Genomic DNA, 22,326 nt, shown 5'->3' with positions numbered 1-22,326 from the left:
TGCATGGTTACCGTACTATCTTAATTTTCATATATATTAATTAATTACTATTAAGATTGTGTGGTTTTTCTCTGTGATAACTATTAGGATTGTTTAAAGTATATCTTAATAAATGTTTTCATGATTGATAAAGAGTATTATTGTCTTAGTTTGTACAGATTTATCGAATAAGTTTTATATATGACATTGATTTTCCTCCTTCAATATATCATCCTGGACGAGAAGAGAAGTACTTATGTAGGGACTGTTTTGCTTCGTTTTTCTTTTTCTATTGTGTTTTGTTTTTCTACGTGTTTTTGTTTGATGTTTAATTGTAATTGCATATTATAAATCTAAGATTGGGTTAGCGCGAAAAAGATGAAATTGGTCATAACACTTTTTATGTGCAAAATTACATATCATTATATCAATGTATTTTTAATTCTTAAATTTAATTACAAATTACAAAAATTAAAACAAGTAGAACAGATCGATAATATAAATCTTTTGATGTGACCGTGACCATTATTATTATGAGTGTTCCTTCACCTTAGAAATTCCTTCCTCAGTAAACTTTCCCTTGTAGAGTTGTAGCCAACTTCTAAGCATGCATTAAATAAAGAAACACTCTTCGATCACCATTAAGGTTCCTCACACCCTCTTCTTAATTCCTCTCTACACAGATTTTATCGGAACCCCATCTCTCCCAAATTGCAATTCTTCATTTTTTCAACTCTCTCTGGACTCATACAAACTAACATGAAGAGGATCAAAATGTCTCTAGCAGAAGAAGAAGAAGAAGAAGAAGAAGAGTTTGATGTTGCCTTGACGCTCTCAATCTTTCGTGTTGAAGACATTGAGAACCCAATTTGCGGTTTCTATGGAGTTATATGGTGGGTTGAGCCTGGAGAAGAGCACCGCTCGCAAGTAGTCTCTGGTAAGCCAAACCCCATATGGAACTTAAAGTGGACCATTCAACTGCGCAACCTTGCGGAGCCCAAGTTTGTGAACCTGGAGCTCATCAGGTACGTCTGCACCAACTCCGAGCCCGGAACCTCCACTGGCTACGCCGCTGTGAGCCGGGCTCGGGTCCCGTTGCCAAAAAAGACGAATACGAAAAAAGAAGGAAAGTTTGGACTTGTGAGGATTCAAGGGCCTGGAGAGGTCAAGCCTGAAGGGCAGATCATTATGTCTATGCACCTGTTTAAGATATAGGAATTAGTTTCTTGCTAGTTTGTTTGATTGATCATCACCTGTGTTTGTTTTTCTTTTTCTTTTTCTTTTTTCTCCACTCAGCACTAGTTTTTGGTACATTTGGATTGCTCTGACTTCTGACAAGGATTTTTGATGATCATGATACTGCTTATTTCTAATGCCATTTTGGACTTCTTGATGATGAGATACATTTTAATTTAATTTCTGTTTCTCTTCTTGTATTCAGTGCAGGCATACATGTCAAGTACTGTACATTCACTAATGCAAAGTAGAAAGAATAGAGTGCACATGATGTGTGTGTGTGTGTGTGTGACTGTATACAATTAAGTCTCTGCTGATTGTATTCATAACAATTTACAATATACGAACATAGCTAGGTTATGTTTCCTTACCTTGCTTACTTGAAAGTCAATTTCCTGCATAATGTAGCTGATATGATATATAATTATGGTTCAAACATCAATTAGTTAAAGCAAGCTTGATGTTAATTGAGGTATACTTCTTAACTTCAAGACTGAGGAACAGATTGTTGCTGCAATATTTAAAGCTTATGTTAGAGAGAAACTTCAATAAGTTGTGTGGGGGCTTGTAGCTCTAGTGGTTGAGAGCATTAATTTACCTCTACACCCGGCCAAGGCCAGAGTTCGAATCCCCCCTCTCCATTTGGCCTTCCCTTGTAACCAAAAAAAAGAAACTTCAATAAATTAAAGATGGTCCCATTACTTGCTAGATGTGTATGAACTAGTCCAATATCCCTCTTTCTATGTTCAGAGGTTATAATTAGGATCTGTGTAGATTTTGCTGATTTAGTCTTTTAGATTCTTTTAAAGAGTCTTTTAGAGTCCTTATTGTCACAAGTAGAGTTCTGTAGACTGTGTTTTTTCTGTTGCTTGCAAACAAACTTCTCTTAATCTGTTCCATGCAACAATCTAAGAATGTCAGTTAGCTAGTAAGGCAACCTGGCATAAACAATTAACATTGGTATTGAAGTTTGAAGACTTTCTCTACCTGCTAGATTTGAGGCAATAAGATACAAATGTGTATATGTATACAGACAAATCACTAAATAAGTTAACTCTCATTTACTGCATAAGCTATTTGCTGATGAAGTGTGCTTAATTTTCAACAGGCAAAGAATCTCCTCATTGGATGGACTAAAGATTTGAAAGCATAATAAAAATCATTTACATAGTCAGACAACAACATGAGATTGGGCTGTGGATAATTATCAAGAGGCCCGTAAACTTGAGAATGGGCTTTACAAGTAATTTAAGCAGGTCCAGCTAACCCAATTGCAGCCCGTTTATGGCCATGTGAGGGCAATATCGTCATTGACTTCCAACAACTACACCACGCTTTCCTCTTTGTACTTGGCACCGCATTCCCTTCTTCTCTCCCAAAACAACAATCAGCTCCATCATTTTCCTTATCCTGCGCACCTTCACACTCGTACCCGCGCACGTTAGAACCCCAATGGCCTCCTCTCGCCTTCCACCCCCAAAACCCCTCGATCTCGAACTGACGATCGTCTCCGCCAAGCAGCTTAAGAACGTCAACTGGAAGAACGGCGACCTCAAGCCCTATGCGGTCTTCTGGGTCGACCCGGACCGCCGGCTCGCCACCAAATCCGATGACTCCGGCTCCACCCGCCCGGTCTGGAACGAGCGGTTCTACCTCCCGCTCACCCTCTCCCTCCACGACTCCTTCCTCACCCTCGAAATCTTCCACTCCAAACCCTCCGACACTCCCAAACCCTTGGTCGGTACCCTCCGGGTCCCACTCAAGGACCTGCCCGACCCGAACGACTCCACCCGAATCCGCGCTTTCGAGCTCACCCGCCCCTCGGGTCGTCCCCAGGGTAAGATCCGCATAAAGCTCGCAGTCCGAGAACGACCTATGCCGCCAGATTACCATATTGCCCCTCAGCCCACGAGCTATTTTTACTCTGGTGCCCCTATGCCTCCACCGCCCGCTCGCGACTACAGGGCGTACTCGCCGTCGCCGTACAACTCTTCTCTACCAGCTTCGGCTCCGAGTCCATCAGCTTCGCCACCGCCACCACCGCCGTACCATTACAGCTCGTATTCGGATCCGTATTCGAGTTACTATCCGGGTTACTACTCCAGCGCGCCGCCTCCGCTGCCTCCGAGGCCTTTCTTCGATCGGCCAGTAAGTTACGGCGGGCCCGGTGGGCCTTCGGCGCCTCTGGACTACTCGCACTATGATCAGAAGCCCAAGAGTGGGAAAATGGGGTTGGGCACGGGATTGGCTGTGGGCGCAGTGGCCGGAGGTTTAGGTGGACTTGCATTGGACGAGGGATTGAGGTACGAAGAAGATAAGATGGCCGAGAGGGTTGAGAAGGACTTGGCTGAGCGTGACGATTACAGCAATTATCGTGCGGATTATTGATTGAATCGGGTTTAGGTAAGCGTTTAACCAAAGCGCAGTGTTAATTTGCAGTTTCGCAGTGTTTATGTATATATCTATTTGTGGAATTTGATATAGTTTGGTGCTTTTGGATGGTTTGGTCACTAATCACTATGTTGCTGAATGAAAAGACAAGGGTTTTTTTAAAAGAATAAATGCTAGTTTGTTATTACTTGTTTTGTATTGAAATTTATGTGAAGCTTGTAATGTGTTTATTCTTCTTTTTTGTTAATAGAATGAATGCATATTTATGTATCTAGGAAATTAAGAATGCATTTTGTGATTGATCCCAAATAGTTGGCACAGGGTTTCGTTGGTTGGTTGGTTTACTGGTAGATTAAGAAGGGGGATGGTGCTTTTTGTCCTAGGAGGATTTTAAGAGTCAGTTCAATTCTTTTGCACTGTAGAAGGAAGAGATGGCTAGCTGGATTGTTAAAGAGAGATGTAGTTGGTAACTTGGTAGAAGGAAGCATAGTTTTGATTTAGAAAAGCACTTAGAATGCATGCAGTGGTTGATGTCTCCTTTTTGGGATATAGGGTCTGGTACAACCTTCAGAACAGGCTTGTATAACTTGGTGAGTTGCCCTCTTGGAATGGGAACTTGTCATCTTAGTTTTAGATTTCCTTTTTAGTAGATGATTGAGAGCAAAGGAAATTTGTAATGGCAGACTGGTTTTGTGTTTGAATCCATACATAGGGAAGGTGGGGTGAGGGATTCATGGTGACTGGAAATAGCTTTTGAATCTTTTCTCTCATCACAAATGGGAAAGGTTGGGTATTTGTATTCCAATAATACTTGAACCACTGCTAAATACCTCTAAGCAATCTTTGCTATTGGGACTTGTGGATGATTCAAGGGGATTGAATCACTAGAATTTGGGTCACAAGCCGAATATTGAGTTTATAGAAGTTTTCTGCTTCTCTAACCCCAGAATTTGACATTTATGTGGTGCAAGTGCAACAAAGGTTTCCTATGCTTCTGTTTTTATCTTCATTGTTGTTAAGTGTATGAGAGGGCTGGTTTTGTGGATTAAATTCCAAATCCTCCTGGACTCGTATTTCCGGTTACAAATGAAATGCATGTTCTTTCATTTAAGAGTAAAGTTGGCACATGAATTTGCAATTTTGTGTGTTAGTGCTTAGGAATGAGATTCACACCAAGTTCCCATTTATGCGGACTTCAGAAACAAAGAATGGTATGGTTTGTTGTGGACTTGATTGAGTTTTTGGATATTAGCACTAGGATATGAATGTACTCTGGACTCTGGACCTAGAATGAATCCCAGCCGCCTGGCCTTTATCACTGTTTAAAGTGGCCTCTGTGTGACTTATAGATAGAGGAGGATGAACAAGCCTAAGGGCCATATGAGAAATTCCTTGAGTAGCTTCATGAAAAGATACTCGTACAAAGTTTATTGCTAATGCTAAAGCTAAGGCTAGCAAGAGAATCTGCCACTTTAATTCTAAAGTTTTTGGTTTGTACATTTCGGGGTAAAACTAGAAATTTCTTAGATGCTGGGTATGCTGATCAAATTGTCGAGTGCATGTAGAAATCCCTATAGAACTCAACAAAAAAAAAAAGAGAATTCCCTATAGAAAATCTAAGCTTGAATTTTTTACCCAGAGGAAAAACGAATATGGTTTAGTTTTGGGCCTAACAATTGGGTTGTAATTGAGTTTGGGCTACCTAGTGAACAAGTTCAATCAGTTTGGTTTCGGACCCAGTTGGGTTGCTATTGAGTTTCCCCCGTTCCCTTTTTTCAAAGTGTTGTTATGGTACTAGATGGGTCTGATACTGACTGTTTTTTGTTAAGAAATGCACTTAATAAAACGGGCTGCCAGATTGAAATGAAAAAAACAGGCTGAAGCCCAACCTTCTAAGGCCCAAAGGCCAAGGAAGAAGATTAAAGAAGAAAAAGTAAATAGAAAGGCCCAATAAGCTTAGTGGTGTATGCAATAGCAGAACTAAGAATTTATCAATGATCTTCTTCAAATTTGTTGTAGGGAATAGGGATGGTGTGGTGTGTGTGGCCGGTTGTCATGGTAATGATAGCAAATTAGCAATCAAATACTCAATTATTTCCTTGGCACATTACAAAACTAATTAACATTAAGCATTAGAAATTCATCATTACGAACATAAAATTTTGATTATCTACATGGCTTTGCCGCTACTTTCTTTTCTTTTGCCTGTTTAGAATTCTCAAAAGGCACAACTACACAGAAAACGACAAAACAGGAAAGCACTTAATCAAACAAAGTAACAAACCCAAATCAGAGCCAAATCCCCAAACCTCCACATGTTTATCATTTTGGAGAAAACAAAATTACAAAATGAAACATGGGTGTGCTTATGATGAAGTTATTTTGACTAATGCGACATAATTTGGGACCCATTTGCAAATATCTGAACTCTGCCCTTGTGTTTGTGCTCCACAATCGACAGATACATTTCCAATTTTTTGTTGACATGTGGAAGTGGAAGCACAATCATGGTGTCCAATGTACTTCTCCCAAAAGACAGATTTTATTTCACAAAGAAAGCTGATCAATTGGAATTAGATTTCGATCAACTTTAATGTCAAGGACTTATGGTGTCCAATGTACTTCTCCCAAAAGACAGATTTTATTTCACAAAGAAAGCTGATCAATTGGAATTAGATTTCGATCAACTTTAATGTCAAGGACTTATCTTAATGTTTTGCTATAAATTATTGGATGAATGATGTTAGCATCATTAGGGTTGGAAAAAAACCCCAATAGATTAGAGGCATTATTGCAAATAATTAACTAAAGTAGGCTTATCCAGTGGAGGGGATCACCACTTCTTCTAGTCCTCTTTCAAAGCATATGTAAGATTCATTATCAATTGTTGGCCGGGGTTTTTGTTTTTGTTTGACTTAGATTGATTGTGCAACAAAGCCAGATTAAAGACAGTAGTCTTCGAGACCAAAGGGACAAATTAATCAAACAGGTTATAGTTATAATACAAGCTAGCTAGCTAGAAGAGACAAATTAATTAATTAATGCATAGTACTCATTTTAACAACAATTAATTTAAGAAAAAGGCTCTCATTACATTCTTTCCTGCAATTGATTCCTCTGAGGATCAAAACAATTGAGTCAATTATTAGGAGCCAATGTATTATTAATCATATTGGATATAAGAGTGTCTGTATCCCCACAAGGAGCAAATTGTAATGCAAAACTTACTATATTATTCTATGTATCAAATTAATAGTATCTCACCCGAGTTCAATTCTCCAGTTCGACTCTTGGAGCCAGGTAGTAAGGAAGGTAAAATTCCTTGTGAATCTCATAGGTTCGGTGTAGATTGTCTGTCTTTGACCGATCCACCAACACAAGGAATTAGTCTGATGTGCGAAAGTTGGCTCAAAACACCCTCGATTACCAAAAAAAATAATTAATATAGGACCACGACACAGGTACCAGTTGTTTGATGATAATGATATAACATGCATTGATGCATGCATTTGGGCGATTTATGGGTCCATATATAATCATGCATATTATCATCAAGTATAAATTTTGTACAAGTTGGAGAGGTACTTACGTAGCTGGTGATGATCATCGATCGACATTCTTGGTGGTCCCTTATCGCTTAGCTATCTAGTTGTGGTACCCCCAGCTGCCCTACTTGGCTACTTGCCTTTCCATGAGGCCATCATCAATCGACCTAGCTACCGTCAAAATGCCCCACTCTTCTTCAATTCCTTCCTCGTCAAAACAACAAGTTAAATGATCGATCAACTACTGCATATATGCATGCATATAATCATAACCTCGCTACAGTCATTCCCAATATTCAAGCTAGTTTGCAATTATGAAAAAAACTTTTGTGTAACAGGTATATACAATATTGTGTCTATTTTTTTCATTACGTGCTAAATCACATGATGAGAGAGATAGATACAGAAAATGTATACAACTGTGATAGGTAAGTTTTTTACTGCAATTATATATCACCCAACTTTTCTAAGATTCTTTAAAGAACCTATATCTTCTCTCCGAATAAAAAGTCTTTATTGGTGGAGTTTTACTAAGTGTATACATGGTACGACTATTAGGTACTATGCTGTCTTTTACTAAACAGATGGCGTCCCACCCGGTTGAATTCAATTTCTTAATTAAGATTATGAGTTCTTGTCGAGTGATCAAAAGTTTTTCTATGACGCAGCAAGGCCGGATACATCTTTTAATTTGGATTGACATAAAAAACTTTTCCCGAATTTTTTAACATCTCTCAGTTTCAAAACAAAATTGTTTCATTATTTTTTTCTATTTTTTGTAGTTAGTAGAAGGCAGAACAAATCTCAATGGAAATGTATTTAATTTCCGACAAAGTTTCAATAATTTTCTTAATCATAATTTAAGGTATATTTTTGTTGGTGAGAATAATTTAAGGAATATTGAGGGAAGGAGAATAAGAAAATATATATGTGAAAGTCTAGTTGACGCGCGGTAGGTTTGATTGTCGGGATGCAGTTGTGGTAGTTGATGGCCGGCGGGGATGACAATGCGACACAAAACGACCACGTCCAGAGCACCATTCGATTCATCAGCATGGGTACGTATTAATTCATGCTTGGAATCCCAAATGCAAATAATTAATTAAAAATATTATTGTCTGTAAAGTGTTAATTGGAGTACGTTGGATAAGTGAGCTGTCCTACAAACCTCGGTCACCATCTTCATTAAGCATCCAAACTACCTAATCAAACTACCATCTTTCTCTAATGTCTTTGTTGAAAGCATCAAAATTGCCCTTAAAGACTTCGATCGATCAATCTAATTTACTTTTTTGTCTATGTTGTTTCGTGGTATGGGTTTTGGGCATGCCATTCCTATTTCAATTTCAAGAGAATGAGAACCAATGATTCTCATTACAGTATTTGAAGATGTTAGGAACGGTAATCAAGATTTTCAAATTACAGAATATAACCAATACTTTCAATTTATATAGCACATGAGATGAAGGGTAATCTTGTATAGTTGTATTATTATAAGCTCGTGGAATGAGAATTACAGATCCAAGAGAGCTTATGGCTGGATTTCTCACTCATTTGATGTGTATCTCATTCTTATGTAAAAGCTAGCTTATTCTCAAGTCTTAATTCTCGCAAAGGTACCTTAATTTAGGTCATAATGGGTGTGCTGCTCTATACTTTTCTTACTGCTTGTCTTATCTCCTTAACCATCAATGTAAGTTATGCAAATTAACTTGCTATAAATTAGTTTTTTTTTTTTTCCTTTTTTCTTTTCCTGGTCTCTTCCTTGTAATAATTTATGCACGTACTGCTCGATCTTTTTATATATTATCAAAAAAAGTTAATTAAAAAAGAAAACGACCTTTGTATACATTTTGTATATATGCTACATGCATCACGAGTAGACTTATCTCTTGATGGATCTAGAGAAGACCAACTAGATGGTTTTATCTATTCAAAAATTTACAGGGAACAGAATGACGTTAATTAATTAGAAATATTAATTACTAAACAATAACAATAATAGTACTAGTAGTAATACTTAATAAATACTAATAATGGAATTAAGAAAGTATATATTTTGCAGGGATGATGATGAGTTTGGTGGGGTGAAGCTTTCAGAATGAGGCTTCTTGGCCGGCCTCGAAGCCCTAATGCCTTAATTCAAAGAACGTCAACGGGAGAGTATGATGTAAATATGAATAACCATTCCATGCATGCAGACTCCGATCCACTTGTCCAAGTCTCAAACCCAGCAGGTACATGAACGCTGCTCTCACTACTCACTACATGATAAAAGTCCTATATATTATTATATTATCATTAAATAACACATACATTATACGTATACTTTGTATAATTAATGTCAACATTCATTTTGACCTCTGTCATATATGCTCACAACTGATCATCAATCTAAAAAACATAAAGTAAACCCAAAAAAGTACGGCACGTCTGTATGAGATGGAGCATATATAGGTGCCATGCATGAATATATATTCTTTCACAAAATGCCCATTGGTTCATGGAATTATAATTAATACTATTACTGGGTACATTTTCGGTGGCATGACCAGCTAGCTAGCAACTATTTGCTCTTTCAGTTTACATTAATGGTCAAAGTCAAATCAAACACACTTGCTAAAGAAAAAACAAAATGTGAAACTTGATACTGATCATCTAGCGTGTTACAAGATCATAAAGTAGTAGAAGCTCATTGTAAAACCAAACACATAAAAAGGTGGGAGGTCTGGAAAAGTACACAAAAACGTTTTAATCACTTCCATCAAGGATTTCATATAGTTGATGATTCTGACAGGGCAAATTTGTGTTTTCCACTTCTCCACGTACTACTATACCATATTTATTTTGGACTTTTGCTGACTGTAATGGCTCTGTTGAATTGTGATCTGAACCAAAAATTGATAAACATAATCTGAATGTACCGAGTGGAAACGCCAAAAAAATTTAGATATGATGGATACGCACATTTGACATTTGTCTCATTCATCAAGTACAATGGAACTACAAATGTCTTTAAATGGACACATGTACCCAATGCACAAGACGCGCGTTTTTTATTTGGAGTGGACCTTTTTTCTCAACTGTAGAAAAAGTTAATTAAGTTGGCACAATATTATACCAGGAGTTTTGTCTCTTGATCGTCATTGGTCATAAAAATATATATATATATATATAGAGTCATCAATCGTTGGATCAAAATTTCATTAGAGTTATTTGAATACAAAACCAATTGGAATTTGATTCAATGATTGGTGAACATGAAATTTTATTGTCAAGGACCACTACTACAATTATATAAATAGACAACAGTCAATAGACAACGGTTTTTATTTTACCCGTTATCTTAATTTATAACACAATGGTTTATAAGAAACCGTGATATAAATGTATCATATCCAATACTATTTGGTCCTGGAATCTTTCCTAAATTGTTAAATACAATAGTTTTAGATAAAACCGTTGTGTTGAAAAAATTATACAAAAATAAAGAATTTGCGGGTCTTTGTATTTGGCAAAAAGCGGAGGCGCGCTAATTAATTAATGAAACATTAATCAAAGACACGGTCAAAGCCCTTCAGACACACTCATCCCTACACCCCTTTCAGACACACTGACTTCACCCCTTCAGACATTCATCCGTCTTGACTTCTCCATCTTCACCATCCTCATAGTGCACAGTCCCTCGATCGTCACTATCTTCATCGCGCATCAACGACATCACCATCTCTCGATCTTAGCCCTCTATATGGGTTTGTCTCTCGTTCTCAGTCTCTCCATTTCTTTCCTCTGAGGTGTATCTCCTCCCCTTCTCAAAGCCCTAGCTGTGATTTCACAGTCCCATGAGCTTCTCTCTTGCCATCTTCCTCAGCTGCGTACTCCACTCACTCATCACGTAAGATCGATCCTGTAGCACATCATTCTGGGTAAGTTCTGTGGGTTCTTTGATTTTCTTGTTTTAGCTAATTTAGTCTTGGATCTTGCTGATATTTCGGCATTTCTTTGGTTGTTTATGGTTGATTTATGAATAGGTCTATGAACCAACCATCTATGTGTGCTTGTCATCCAGTTGGCTCACAAACCACATTGGATGATTTCGATCTAGTGACACCCATTACCCATGAACCCATACACTCTCCTTCACTATACAAACCCAATTTTTATCTCGGCTTATTTGGGTCAGTTGGCAGTTCAATTTTCCTTGACCCACATTCTGAATTCTGAGCTAGTACGATTGCTTACTTTACAATCTGAATTCAACTTGTGTTACTTATTACTTATAAGGTAGATTGCCATTTGCTTTATTGTCTAATCGAAATATGATGGATGGATGTATTTTGATACATACAGGGACAAGTGCCGCTTATATCTACAAATGCATTACATCAACTGCACATCTTCATATTCTTCTTTGCAGTATTTCACGCCATAACCATGACACTTGGAAGATTGAAGGTGGGTCACTCCTCACCTTACATCAGTTTGTAGTATATATTTGGGTAATTTTATCTATCTATCTATCTATATTTTCTTCTAAGTACCTTCTCAAATATGTCTTTGAAATTGATTCCAGATATGGAGGTGATGCATATATGTTATATAATATATATGACTTAATATTCATTTTCTACCCTTAATATATATATTATATATAATTGTTTTTGCAGATTCGTGGGTGGAAGGAGTGGGAACAATCGGCTAAACATGATAGTGAATTCAATGGTAAATCATTGGACAACACAACAAACAGCTACTCAATTTAATTTTGTAATTAATTAATCAATTATTAGTCATGTAATGTAATTTCTAGTGAAGCTAGCTAGACTTTGGTAGTAATATTGTTAATTTGTCGCTTGTACTTATACTTGTCTACAATGCATTGAGTGCTAAAGTGGAGTTTTCTTTCTATTTTAAACAGATCCTACAAAGTTCAGGCTTACTCACGAGACTTCGTTTGTAAGAGACCACACAAGATTCTGGACTAAAACACCAGTCACCTTCTATTTTGTAAGACTGATGTCACTAACTCCTCCTCCTCTTCCAATTTCTTTCATAGTTTTATGAAAAAAAAATCAGTTAATCAAATTGAGGGCTTTAAGCTATACCTATCGTTTCATATACATTTAATGCAAACACTTGGATATAATCTGGCTTGTTGTATTGTAAAGACTAGCATAACAACTTGGGTAATCATGAAGTAAAATTAAGAAGAAAATTGAACTTTGTCTATTCATTCATTAATTCATTCAGTTTCATATATTATGTCTAAAGTTCCACTTTGTCAAAGTGAAAAACGTAAAAGAAGAAAATATAAAGAAGCAGCATTGGAAGGATTTTCTGTATTAATCTATTTGATGTTAATCTCTCAAAACTAAATAACAAAAATATTTACTGTAGTATTTAGTTATTGGTTTCCTTTGTTTCAGGATGGGAGGCTATGTTTGTGCTGTCTATACTTCCTCTAGTTGTAAGAAGTTTTAAAATGAAATGCCTAATTAAGTTGCATCTTAAAATAAATCTAATAATAATATTGTATGTATAATTAATGATCGAGGACTAACAATTGTATTGGTTGAAGATAATTTTAGCAGTTGGAACAAAGCTGCAAACAATTATAGCTCAAATGGCAATTGAAATTCAAGAAAGACATGTTGTAGTCCAAGGGATAGCTCTGGTGCAATTCACAAACAAGAATTTTTGGTTTAGCTGGCCCCAGTTAGTTCTTTATTTGATCCATTTTGTCCTGTTTCAGGTAGATTAAGCAAGCCTCCTCATCTTTTTGGGTAACGTACTAAACCAATCTCCTTTCTTTGTACCAATTACAAGTAAAGTTGTGCATAAGTCAAGCACTACAAGTGCTTCTTTCTATTTGGCTGTTAATGGAGTTTTCTTTGCTTAACTGGCTGGGGTTAGCTACTGTTGTTGCTCTTTGGGTTTTGATTTTCTAATAGAATCACATTTACTCTTGAAGGAGAAAGGTTTTCTTAAACTTTGAGTAGAGCAATGGAGGGTGTGCCCCTAGTTACCATCCCAATGTTCGCGTTTGCCTCACTTCCTCTTATACTCAAGTATCCATCCTCACTACCTATTATTTGTAAGATCATTGACAAATTTGCATGCAGAAATTTTATTGCATTTTATGATATCTTGAGGATTGTTCTCAATTTGTTGATACCAAGGAGCTAGCTAGTTTTATTGTCGATGATGAAGGCCTCCACTTCTGTAAGTCCCCTCTTGCTTTTATGAGATATTTATATGTTCTTTGAATTCATCATCTACCACAATTTGGTTTTGCATTTGGGTTTCTGTGGCTTTCTACCTCCAATTTCATAACAGAGATAGAATGATATATACATACATACCCTTTAATTTTTTTTGGTTCATATATATGTTTTCTTCTTTGCTCTTGGATTTCTCATAAGTACCCTAAAAGAAGGAGGTTCATTCGTTGTAGTTTGCTTGCTTCTATGGCTTTGCTTTCTGTATCTTAATTTCTTCATTGGCAGCCAATTTGTTGTCATAAATTATAAAGAGGTAGGCAGTAGGCTTCCTATGATTTCATTGCATATAATGGCTGATATTTGTACTTGTGAATTTGTGATTAATGATGTCATACATGCACGTTCAGAATCAATGCAGGCCTGATGGAATTAAGGGTCTGCCTAAAGGTATTGTTTCCAAGACCTCTGACTTGGTAATGCAACAATTATGGGGCCCATAAAAAGGTGAGCCAATATTTATATGTTGATTGTAGTGATAATATACTTTTCAGGGTGCCTGAGAATTTGATACTTGGGTTTAATTTAATCTCATTTAGCTGCATTTACAGTGGATATGCACTGAATAGGGTTGTAAGTAATGCAATTTTTTACTGCTCACTGGCTATTTTATTTGAATGTTGATGTATGCTCTGCAGTCTGCACTCCTTTTGTTTAGAACTCAAAGTCATCAACAAAGTTATTGGCCATTGTAGTGGGAATCAAGCAAAAAGAAAGTGTGAACAAGATTGTAAAGAAGGTAAAGGAACCATATTGCTTCATATATTGTTTTTATTTTTTTTTTTTAATTCATGGGATTCAATTTATTCTTTTACTTCAATTTTACAGTTTCTATTAAGTGATTTCATCGTGATGCTTTTTCATTACGATGGTCATGCTTTTTCTTAAATCCAAATATTGTTTATGAGTATGCATACATTGATGATTTCCAATATATTGTTTAAAGCATTTCAAGTTTCTAACTAGCAGTTCTCTGACTCCGTTGCACTATTTTTAAAAACTGTACTGTTTGGTGATGTATTTTGATCTAATTTTTGGTGAGCAGAAACTAGACACCCTAATGGTTATTTCAAGATCAAAATCACCTTAATCCGACATTGAATGCATTTTTGGTGTAATTTCTAAGTTTGCCCTGAAAGTCTGAAACCTGACAGCAATATTCCTCATGCATGCCTATGTTTTTCACTTGCCCTTATATTCCTTGTGACTTTGCTCTAACTGAAAATTGTTGTGATAAAATTAAGGTATTTGTGAGCTTGATTCTTAATTAATGTAGTTGTGCACTTAATTTTTTATATATGCTAGCTTGAAATCACAATACACCTAATTAGGGGCATATTCTTTATTTTTTTCTTTCTGATGGACTGTTTGCATTTTGGGTTGGATTTTATTTTAAATTAGTACTCTATTTATCTTCAAACGATAAGACTTTTTTAGTCCCTTACAATTCCGGGTAAGTTATTCAATGTTAAAATATCTTTGATTGTCAATGTAAATACACATTTCCAACCATATAATGTATTTAAAGAGAATTTTAAATGCGTAGAAATCATTGGATGTTGACAGTTATCTTTATTTTCTTTCTGCTGGACTGTTTGCACTTTTGGTTGAATTTTATTTTTAATTAGTACTCCATCTTTGCCTTGTTTTAGTGGGAACGAAGGCAGGACAACACTTATACCCAAGAAGATATCGATGAAGTCCGGGCTGAATGGGCAAACTTCGTGGGCCAGTTTATGTAGACATTTCTGGTTGGATTTTTGCATGACACCTTTTTTACGTAGGCCATATGTTTAGCTAGACTAGCTTGGGGTATATATGATATATTGATTACTTTGCTAGATTATCTTGGGATGATTGATAGGCTAGCTGTTGGATAATATTTTGATATATATATATATGGCAGCAATTAGGTTGATTAATTAGATTGATGCCTAGTTTTTTGGAAAGGTATATATGGAGGGTTTTTGTTTATGGCATATATGGCTGTTTTTGTGAATGAAATTGGGTTAAGAGAGCAAGGTACATATATACAATTAATTACTACCTTCAAATATCTTATATTATTTGGTACTTTAGAAATTCCAATCATTTATTATTGTGAATTGGTATTTTGTAAATGTATAATTTATTAGAAATGTTAATTATGAAGGGAATCAATTAATGGTTGTACCAAAACAACCTATCTCATCAATCAGATTCTGCATTGTTTGTTCATAATTGCATTGTGGTCAAAGACAATTGGGAGTTTCTAAAAACAGATGTAAACAGGCACATTATACAACAGTTTTTCGATCAAAAGAGTGGTCTGTGCCCTTGACTTACAATGGTTCAATATAATAAACCATTGTCTAATTCTTAAGCATACCACACAAATCTTAAGAAGCCATTGTGCTAAGTACCTTCATACAATAGTTTCTAATCCAAAAATCGATGTACCAAATAAGTATATACAACGGTTATATGGTTAATATTTAATTTTCTTAATGCATGAATACAACGGTTTCATATAAAACACCGTAGTTTGAAAAACCTATAGACATGGCAATGCACATATTATTCAATAGATTAGACAACGGTTTTTAACAATAAACCGTTGTTTTAATGGCTATTTCACCTCGTGTTTCTACCTAAAATAGTTGTAAAACCAATTCTTTACTTAACATAACTGTTGTTTAACATATATATACGCATCGGTTTTTAAATATAAACCGATGTTTAAATTGGCACTCAACAACGGTATCTTCCAAATCATTGATTTTAAAGGTTGTATATACAACGGTGGTACATCTATAACCGTTGTGTAGGTGCACCAGGACAACGGATTTTATCCGTTGTCTATTGGGGGTATGAATAGACAACACTCGATTAGACGACGGTAAATTATAAACTCAGACAACGGTGAAAATCCGTTGTCTGATTGCTATTTTGTAGTAGTGGACAGATCAAGAAAATAAAACTCACTACAAAAGTAATGTTAGCTTTAGAATCTGGCTAATATAAAAGATAACTTATTAAAAATAAGTAAGAAATAATGTTAGATTTAATATGATTGTATAACTAATACATAATTAAAGTAAATCCAACTCTTATAAGTATTGTCCCTCATATTTACTGTATTAGATAGTTTAAGATGCTATTAATTAGACTATCAGTTTACTCACTAGATCAATAACTTTAATGACATTACAATATCATTTAAATCAGCATATATTAGACTTAAAATATAAGTCCCGAAAAGTGAGAATTCGATGGAAATGTTAGAAATGCACTATATAAGACTATAAGTCCAAAAAAAAAAAAATGAAGGTGGCTGGAAATGCATTGTGATCGAATAAGATGCATCTCAAACATTCATATATATTTGATCAAACATTAAAATTCAATATTTACTTTTTAGAGCATACTGGGGTGATGAGATATCCAATCCATAACTAATCTAATTCTGACAATTTTGTCACTTCACTCACCACTAAAAATTTTATTTAAAGGATCCTATTAATTAACGACTTTATTAAATAATATTAATTAATAATTTAATACAAAATACAAATATAATAAGTAAAAAAAAATTTCTTGACAAATAGTATAGCATGTCAACTGATTATAAATTCAATCATTAGTCTATCTGACTGATAACATTTTTATTCAAGAACGGATATTTTCATATCCAAAAAGAAAATGAAATGGATATTTTTTACCCTATATACGGAGAACACCCAAATTCAACAGCAGTGCTAGATATACCACATTTTTATACCATAATTTCATACCACCTTATGTGGCAACTTACATGGCATTCCTACATTGGATACTAAAAAATAAAAATAAAAACCCAAAAAGAAAAAGAAAAACTTTGTCCAATAAAGTAATGACATGTGAGATGGTATAAGAATGTGGTATAAGAAATGTGGTAAGAATAGCATTATTCCAAATTCAAAGGACCGTGACACCCGATAATTGTGGTATCGGCGCCAATTTGCCATTGAAGACGGAGTAGCTGGTTCATTTTGAACTGTCATACACGTGGCAGATGTCAAGGTTCACTGCAACAGTACTACTTGGCAGTTGGTCTTGAACTGTCATACACGTGGCAGATTTCCAGGTACGCTGCTGCAAAAACTTGTTCAGTGCTTCGGTTCTTGCAACTAAACACCAAATAATTAATTAAAAAGAAAAAGGGTCCAAGTATTTAGACACCACGGCTGTCATATACACTCTATTTAATAATTTTCAAGATAAAGGAGCAATGGAACTTCTAAGTCAAACAATTTATTAATGCTACATACATTATTAATTGGCTACTTACCAAATGTGCCATATTTCTATGTTCTAAGTATTTGTTATTTGAATATTTCTATGTTCTAAGTATTTGTTATTTGAATTGTGTGTGACCATTGGCAATTTTCTCCACTTAATTAAATAGTAATTATCAATTAAAATTCTGCCACACGCTGACAAATCAGAAATGGCGGTTTTAGTTGGGAGATTCTTAATTAACCGACCATTTCCATCAGGTAATCTCAAACATAAGCTTTATAAAAAAAACCCACATACGAAATAAATAACAACAAATAATATAACCTATGGAATTATAATATGGCAAGTATTAGCAAGGCTAATTAGTTTAATTAATTTGCAGAGGACAGTTCAAGGTTAGCTAAACATACAGTTGAGATTCTTGGGGCCGACCTTTCTAGGGATTCGGAGAATGACAGCCAGCATACAGAAAGTGAATAGTCGGCGCTATTCTATAATCTATATATATGGATAATTATATTTTGCATGGATTAAGCAAAACTGATTATCGTGGAATCTTCACAAGGTTTAACTCTCACAGTACAACACTAACTGGCAGGTGAGTAGTGTTGAAGCAACATTCAATATTAATATTGCCTTAGGCTCCTACTAAAGAAGAAAATAACAATAAACAAATGATTCACATTTATATTAACATTCATCACACTATATATAGTTAATTGACAACTTGCCATGAACCAAATAAAAAAAATTGTGGTTCATATTCATACTATATTATTACCAGACTTTTTTACATTTTACCCACCTGAATTTTAGGCTCAATCTCACTTCACCACTTAAAAAAAAATTTTGTCAATTTGTCACATGAATCAAAAATTTGTTACAATGTACCATTTCTGACTCATTTTGTCTAAATTTTTGTTAAAATTAAGATTGTTTTGGTCATTTTTCATATTAAGTGACATGAATTATATGTGATTTAAATAATAAGGTCTAATACGTAAATTGTTTTGTTTTGATATATATTGAAGTTAGAACATATATTCAACCAAAACTAATTGACAACAATAACGAAACTCATACCGGCCAATGCTCGAGAGAATGCAATGAGATTAAGTTTAAAGGTTATATGAAAAAAAAAAAAGAGTACATACATATGTTTTTTTTTTTCTTGGGCCAGGATGTTTGACATAAGCCATGAGCAAGGTGATATATATGATCAGACTGCAAAATCTGCAGTATATATGGATGGGAAGGGGTGTTATAGTATATATATTTGGATATGTGGGAGGCATGAGTATCTCCTATGTATGGGAATTGTGTAATTCAAGGCGGACTCCAGTGGATATTGCTGGAGTATCTCCTATATATGAGATTTGAAGTAGAAAATCTCACAGATTTCTTACTAATAAATCTCCAAATCTATTTCGGATCATAAAAACTTCACTGCAATTCCAGAAATATTTAGCTAGCCGATTCCCCAGAAATTAATTATTGAACACCTTTCTAATTAAATATCTAGTACTGATCGAGATTATATTACTAGCTCTAGCTAGGCAGCTAGCTCGTCAACAGTCAACACATAGAATTCAAGTCAGTAAAAATGGCACAATAATGTACACATGTATATAGGTACATATATATAGTGACAAAGTGAATTTTGATGAAAATAAAAATTTGTATAACATATTGCAAGGGTTTTAATTTGCAAGTCAGAAATTAAGCTGGGAATTGCAACACGGGGTTTCCCATGAGGAACCATGGCTAGTGAGTATTAATAAAATGAATTAATTTATAGAATATATGGAGAGTCAATGTATCATCTGCAGATACACAGAGATGGCATGAGTGCATGACCATGCATCCTCAGGAAACAGAGAAAAACAATAAAAAAAAACTCCATGACAACCAAATCACTAAATTAAAATTAATTAGCCAACACCACCACCCAGTAATCACAGCTGACGTACGTCAGCAATTAAGTTCATGAACCCAACCCCCCAACGACCCTATAAATACCACTCCAACTCTCACACTTTCCTCGCTCCCAATCTCACATTCAGAGTCCAGTCACACACCATTAGAGACTTGGCGATAATCGAAGAAGAAGAAGAAGAAATTAATTTTGATCAAATTTCAAAATGCCTTTTTCTAATTCGCCATCGTCGTCTCTAACTCACGTGGTCTCCAAGTGCACTGTGTTCCCGGACCACAAGTCCAGTCTCGGAGACCTCAAGCTCTCCGTCTCCGACCTCCCCATGCTCTCCTGCCACTACATCCAGAAGGGCGGTCTCTTCACTCTCCCACCACTCCCTACCGACTCTCTCATCTCCCTCCTCAAAACCAGTCTCTCCCAAACCCTCTCTCGCTTCCCTCCCTTAGCCGGACGCTTAACCACCGACTCCGACGGTTACGTCTACATCACCTGCAACGACGCCGGCGTCGAGTTCGTCCACGCCACCGCCGCCAATTTGACCGTGCGTAACGTTCTGACGCCGTCGTATGTGCCGGAATGCGTCAAGGACTTGTTCGCCTTCGACCGGACGGTGAGCTACACCGGGCATTACAAGCCGATTTTGGCCGTCCAGGTCACGGAGCTAAACGACGGCGTCTTCATCGGTTGCGCCGTCAACCACGCCGTCACGGACGGAACCTCCTTCTGGAACTTCTTCAACACCTTCGCCGAGGTCTGCAGAGGTGCGAAGAGGAACTTATCCAGGCTGCCGGACTTTTCCCGGAGCTCGGTTCTGATATCGCCGGCGGTGCTCCAGGTGCCGGAGGGTGGCCCTAAGGTCACCTTCAACGTCAACGAGCCGTTGCGCGAGCGAATCTTCAGCTTCAGCAGAGAAGCGATTCAGAAGCTGAAAGCGCGAACGAATTCGAACAACATGAAGAAATGGATCGAATCCGAAAACGATGCCGTTGCGAACGCCGTTGAGATTCTCGGGAAGCAGAGCAACGATCCATACCAAAACAACGGCAGAGTCACCGCAATCATTGAGAACTGGTTGAAGAGTGCCGTTTCAAAACCCCCGCAAATCACATCCGAAACGGATGACGTCGTCAACAAAACGACAGCGGAGATTTCGTCATTCCAGTCACTCTGCGCTCTCCTCTGGCGGTCGGTTACACGCGCCAGGAAACTACCTTCCTCTAAAACGACAACGTTTCGGATGGCAGTGAACTGCCGTCACAGGCTGGAGCCCAAGCTCGATCCTTACTACTTCGGGAACGCAATCCAAAGCATCCCAACTTACGCCACGTCAGACGACGTGCTGTCGCAGGATCTGCGGTGGTGCGCGGAGCAGCTGAATAAAAACGTGATGGCGCACGATAACGGAAAGGTGAGGAAGTTCGTAGAGGATTGGGAGAGCAACCCAAGGGTGTTTCCGCTGGGGAACTTCGACGGTGCATCAATCACGATGGGGAGCTCGCCGAGATTCCCGATGTACGACAACGATTTCGGGTGGGGTAGGCCGTTGGCGGTTCGGAGTGGGAGGGCGAATAAATTCGACGGCAAGATATCGGCGTTTCCGGGGAGGGAGGGTGCCGGGACCGTTGATCTCGAGGTGGTTTTGGCGCCAGAGACGATGGCGGGGCTTGAATCCGATTTGGAGTTCATGCAATACGTGTCGAGTTAATAAGGCTGGGAACGAAGTCGTCATGGGGAAATGATTGGGTGTGGTACAACCCACCCAATTTTGATGTGCAGTCTTCTGTTGACCGTGGGTTGACGGTGTCGATTTGGTCTCGAATTGGGAGGACAATGGAGGAAGATGCTTTGTGTATTTGTGACATTTTCTTTTCTAATTAAATTTGTATCATTTCTCGGGTCTATAATATATTAGCTTTGTTCTAAAAAAATTACGTGTCAACCTAATCTCTCTAAATTTCAGAACTAAAATATAAAGATTAAGAAAATTTAAAGTTAATGCTTCAATTTTCATATAGGCCAATTCAGGAAAAAAAAATGTAGGCAAAGACTAGGTATATACATTTTTTATTAATTCAAAAAAACATGCATAGTTAAAAAGTGAACACGCTCACTGCACAACAATATTAAAAGGGGAATTCATGGAAGGAAATTAATAAATAAATAAACTTAGCTGCTTTTGTGTTCCGAAATCTAAATTGCTATTCTTTAAGAGTAAAGTTGTTACATATAATTCAGAAATCTTTTAGTCATTCAAGACTATGAACAAACGCTTAGTTGATCACTAGCCAGAAAAGCATTTATAACAACTTTCAATGGTTTTAAGTTTTAACAAATAATGTGTTAGTGATCAATTATTTTTTTTAAGAGAATAAATTGAATTTTATTAAGAGTTAGGATCAATTACAAAATATATAAATTGAATACTATTCATAAACCATGTAAGATTATTTTATAGCCAAAAGAGCGTACCTTCTTCAACAAGAGAGTAATCCTATTGCGCTCAATCGATTAATAATAAAAATTTAAAAGATTGACTAAAATCAACAATGATATAACCTCCTTCAGTAACTGAATTAGATTGAAAGTGTGTTTAAATTTAAACAAAAAAAAAAGACTTTGCCACATAATTTTTGTTTGTTTTATTTAGTCGTGACATCATTTGTTAAACAAACTTTCTATATTTAGCATTGAAAAAACGTCA

General features: G+C 36.4%; 2 protein-coding genes across 2 annotated transcripts; both read left to right on the top strand.

The window, feature by feature from the left end:
* The first annotated feature begins 2,574 nt into the window (after window positions 1-2,574).
* Window positions 2,575-3,793, top strand: LOC147289886 (Calcium-dependent lipid-binding (CaLB domain) family protein). Its single transcript, XM_086237729.1, has one exon. The coding sequence runs from the start codon at window positions 2,668-2,670 to the stop codon at window positions 3,601-3,603; it is 936 nt and encodes a 311-aa protein (XP_086093855.1). The 5' UTR covers window positions 2,575-2,667; the 3' UTR covers window positions 3,604-3,793.
* A 15,956-nt stretch (window positions 3,794-19,749) lies between these two features.
* LOC147289885 (HXXXD-type acyl-transferase family protein) lies at window positions 19,750-21,477 on the top strand. The gene has a single exon (XM_086237728.1). The coding sequence runs from the start codon at window positions 19,831-19,833 to the stop codon at window positions 21,328-21,330; it is 1,500 nt and encodes a 499-aa protein (XP_086093854.1). The 5' UTR covers window positions 19,750-19,830; the 3' UTR covers window positions 21,331-21,477.
* The last annotated feature ends 849 nt before the right edge of the window (window positions 21,478-22,326 follow it).

Source organism: Dryas octopetala, chromosome 3 (assembly GCF_963921425.1).
Source record: "Dryas octopetala chromosome 3, drDryOcto1.1, whole genome shotgun sequence".
NCBI lineage: Eukaryota > Viridiplantae > Streptophyta > Magnoliopsida > Rosales > Rosaceae > Dryas > Dryas octopetala.
The sequence above is the reverse complement of the archived record's forward strand: the minus strand, read 5'-3'. Positions and strand labels throughout refer to the sequence as shown.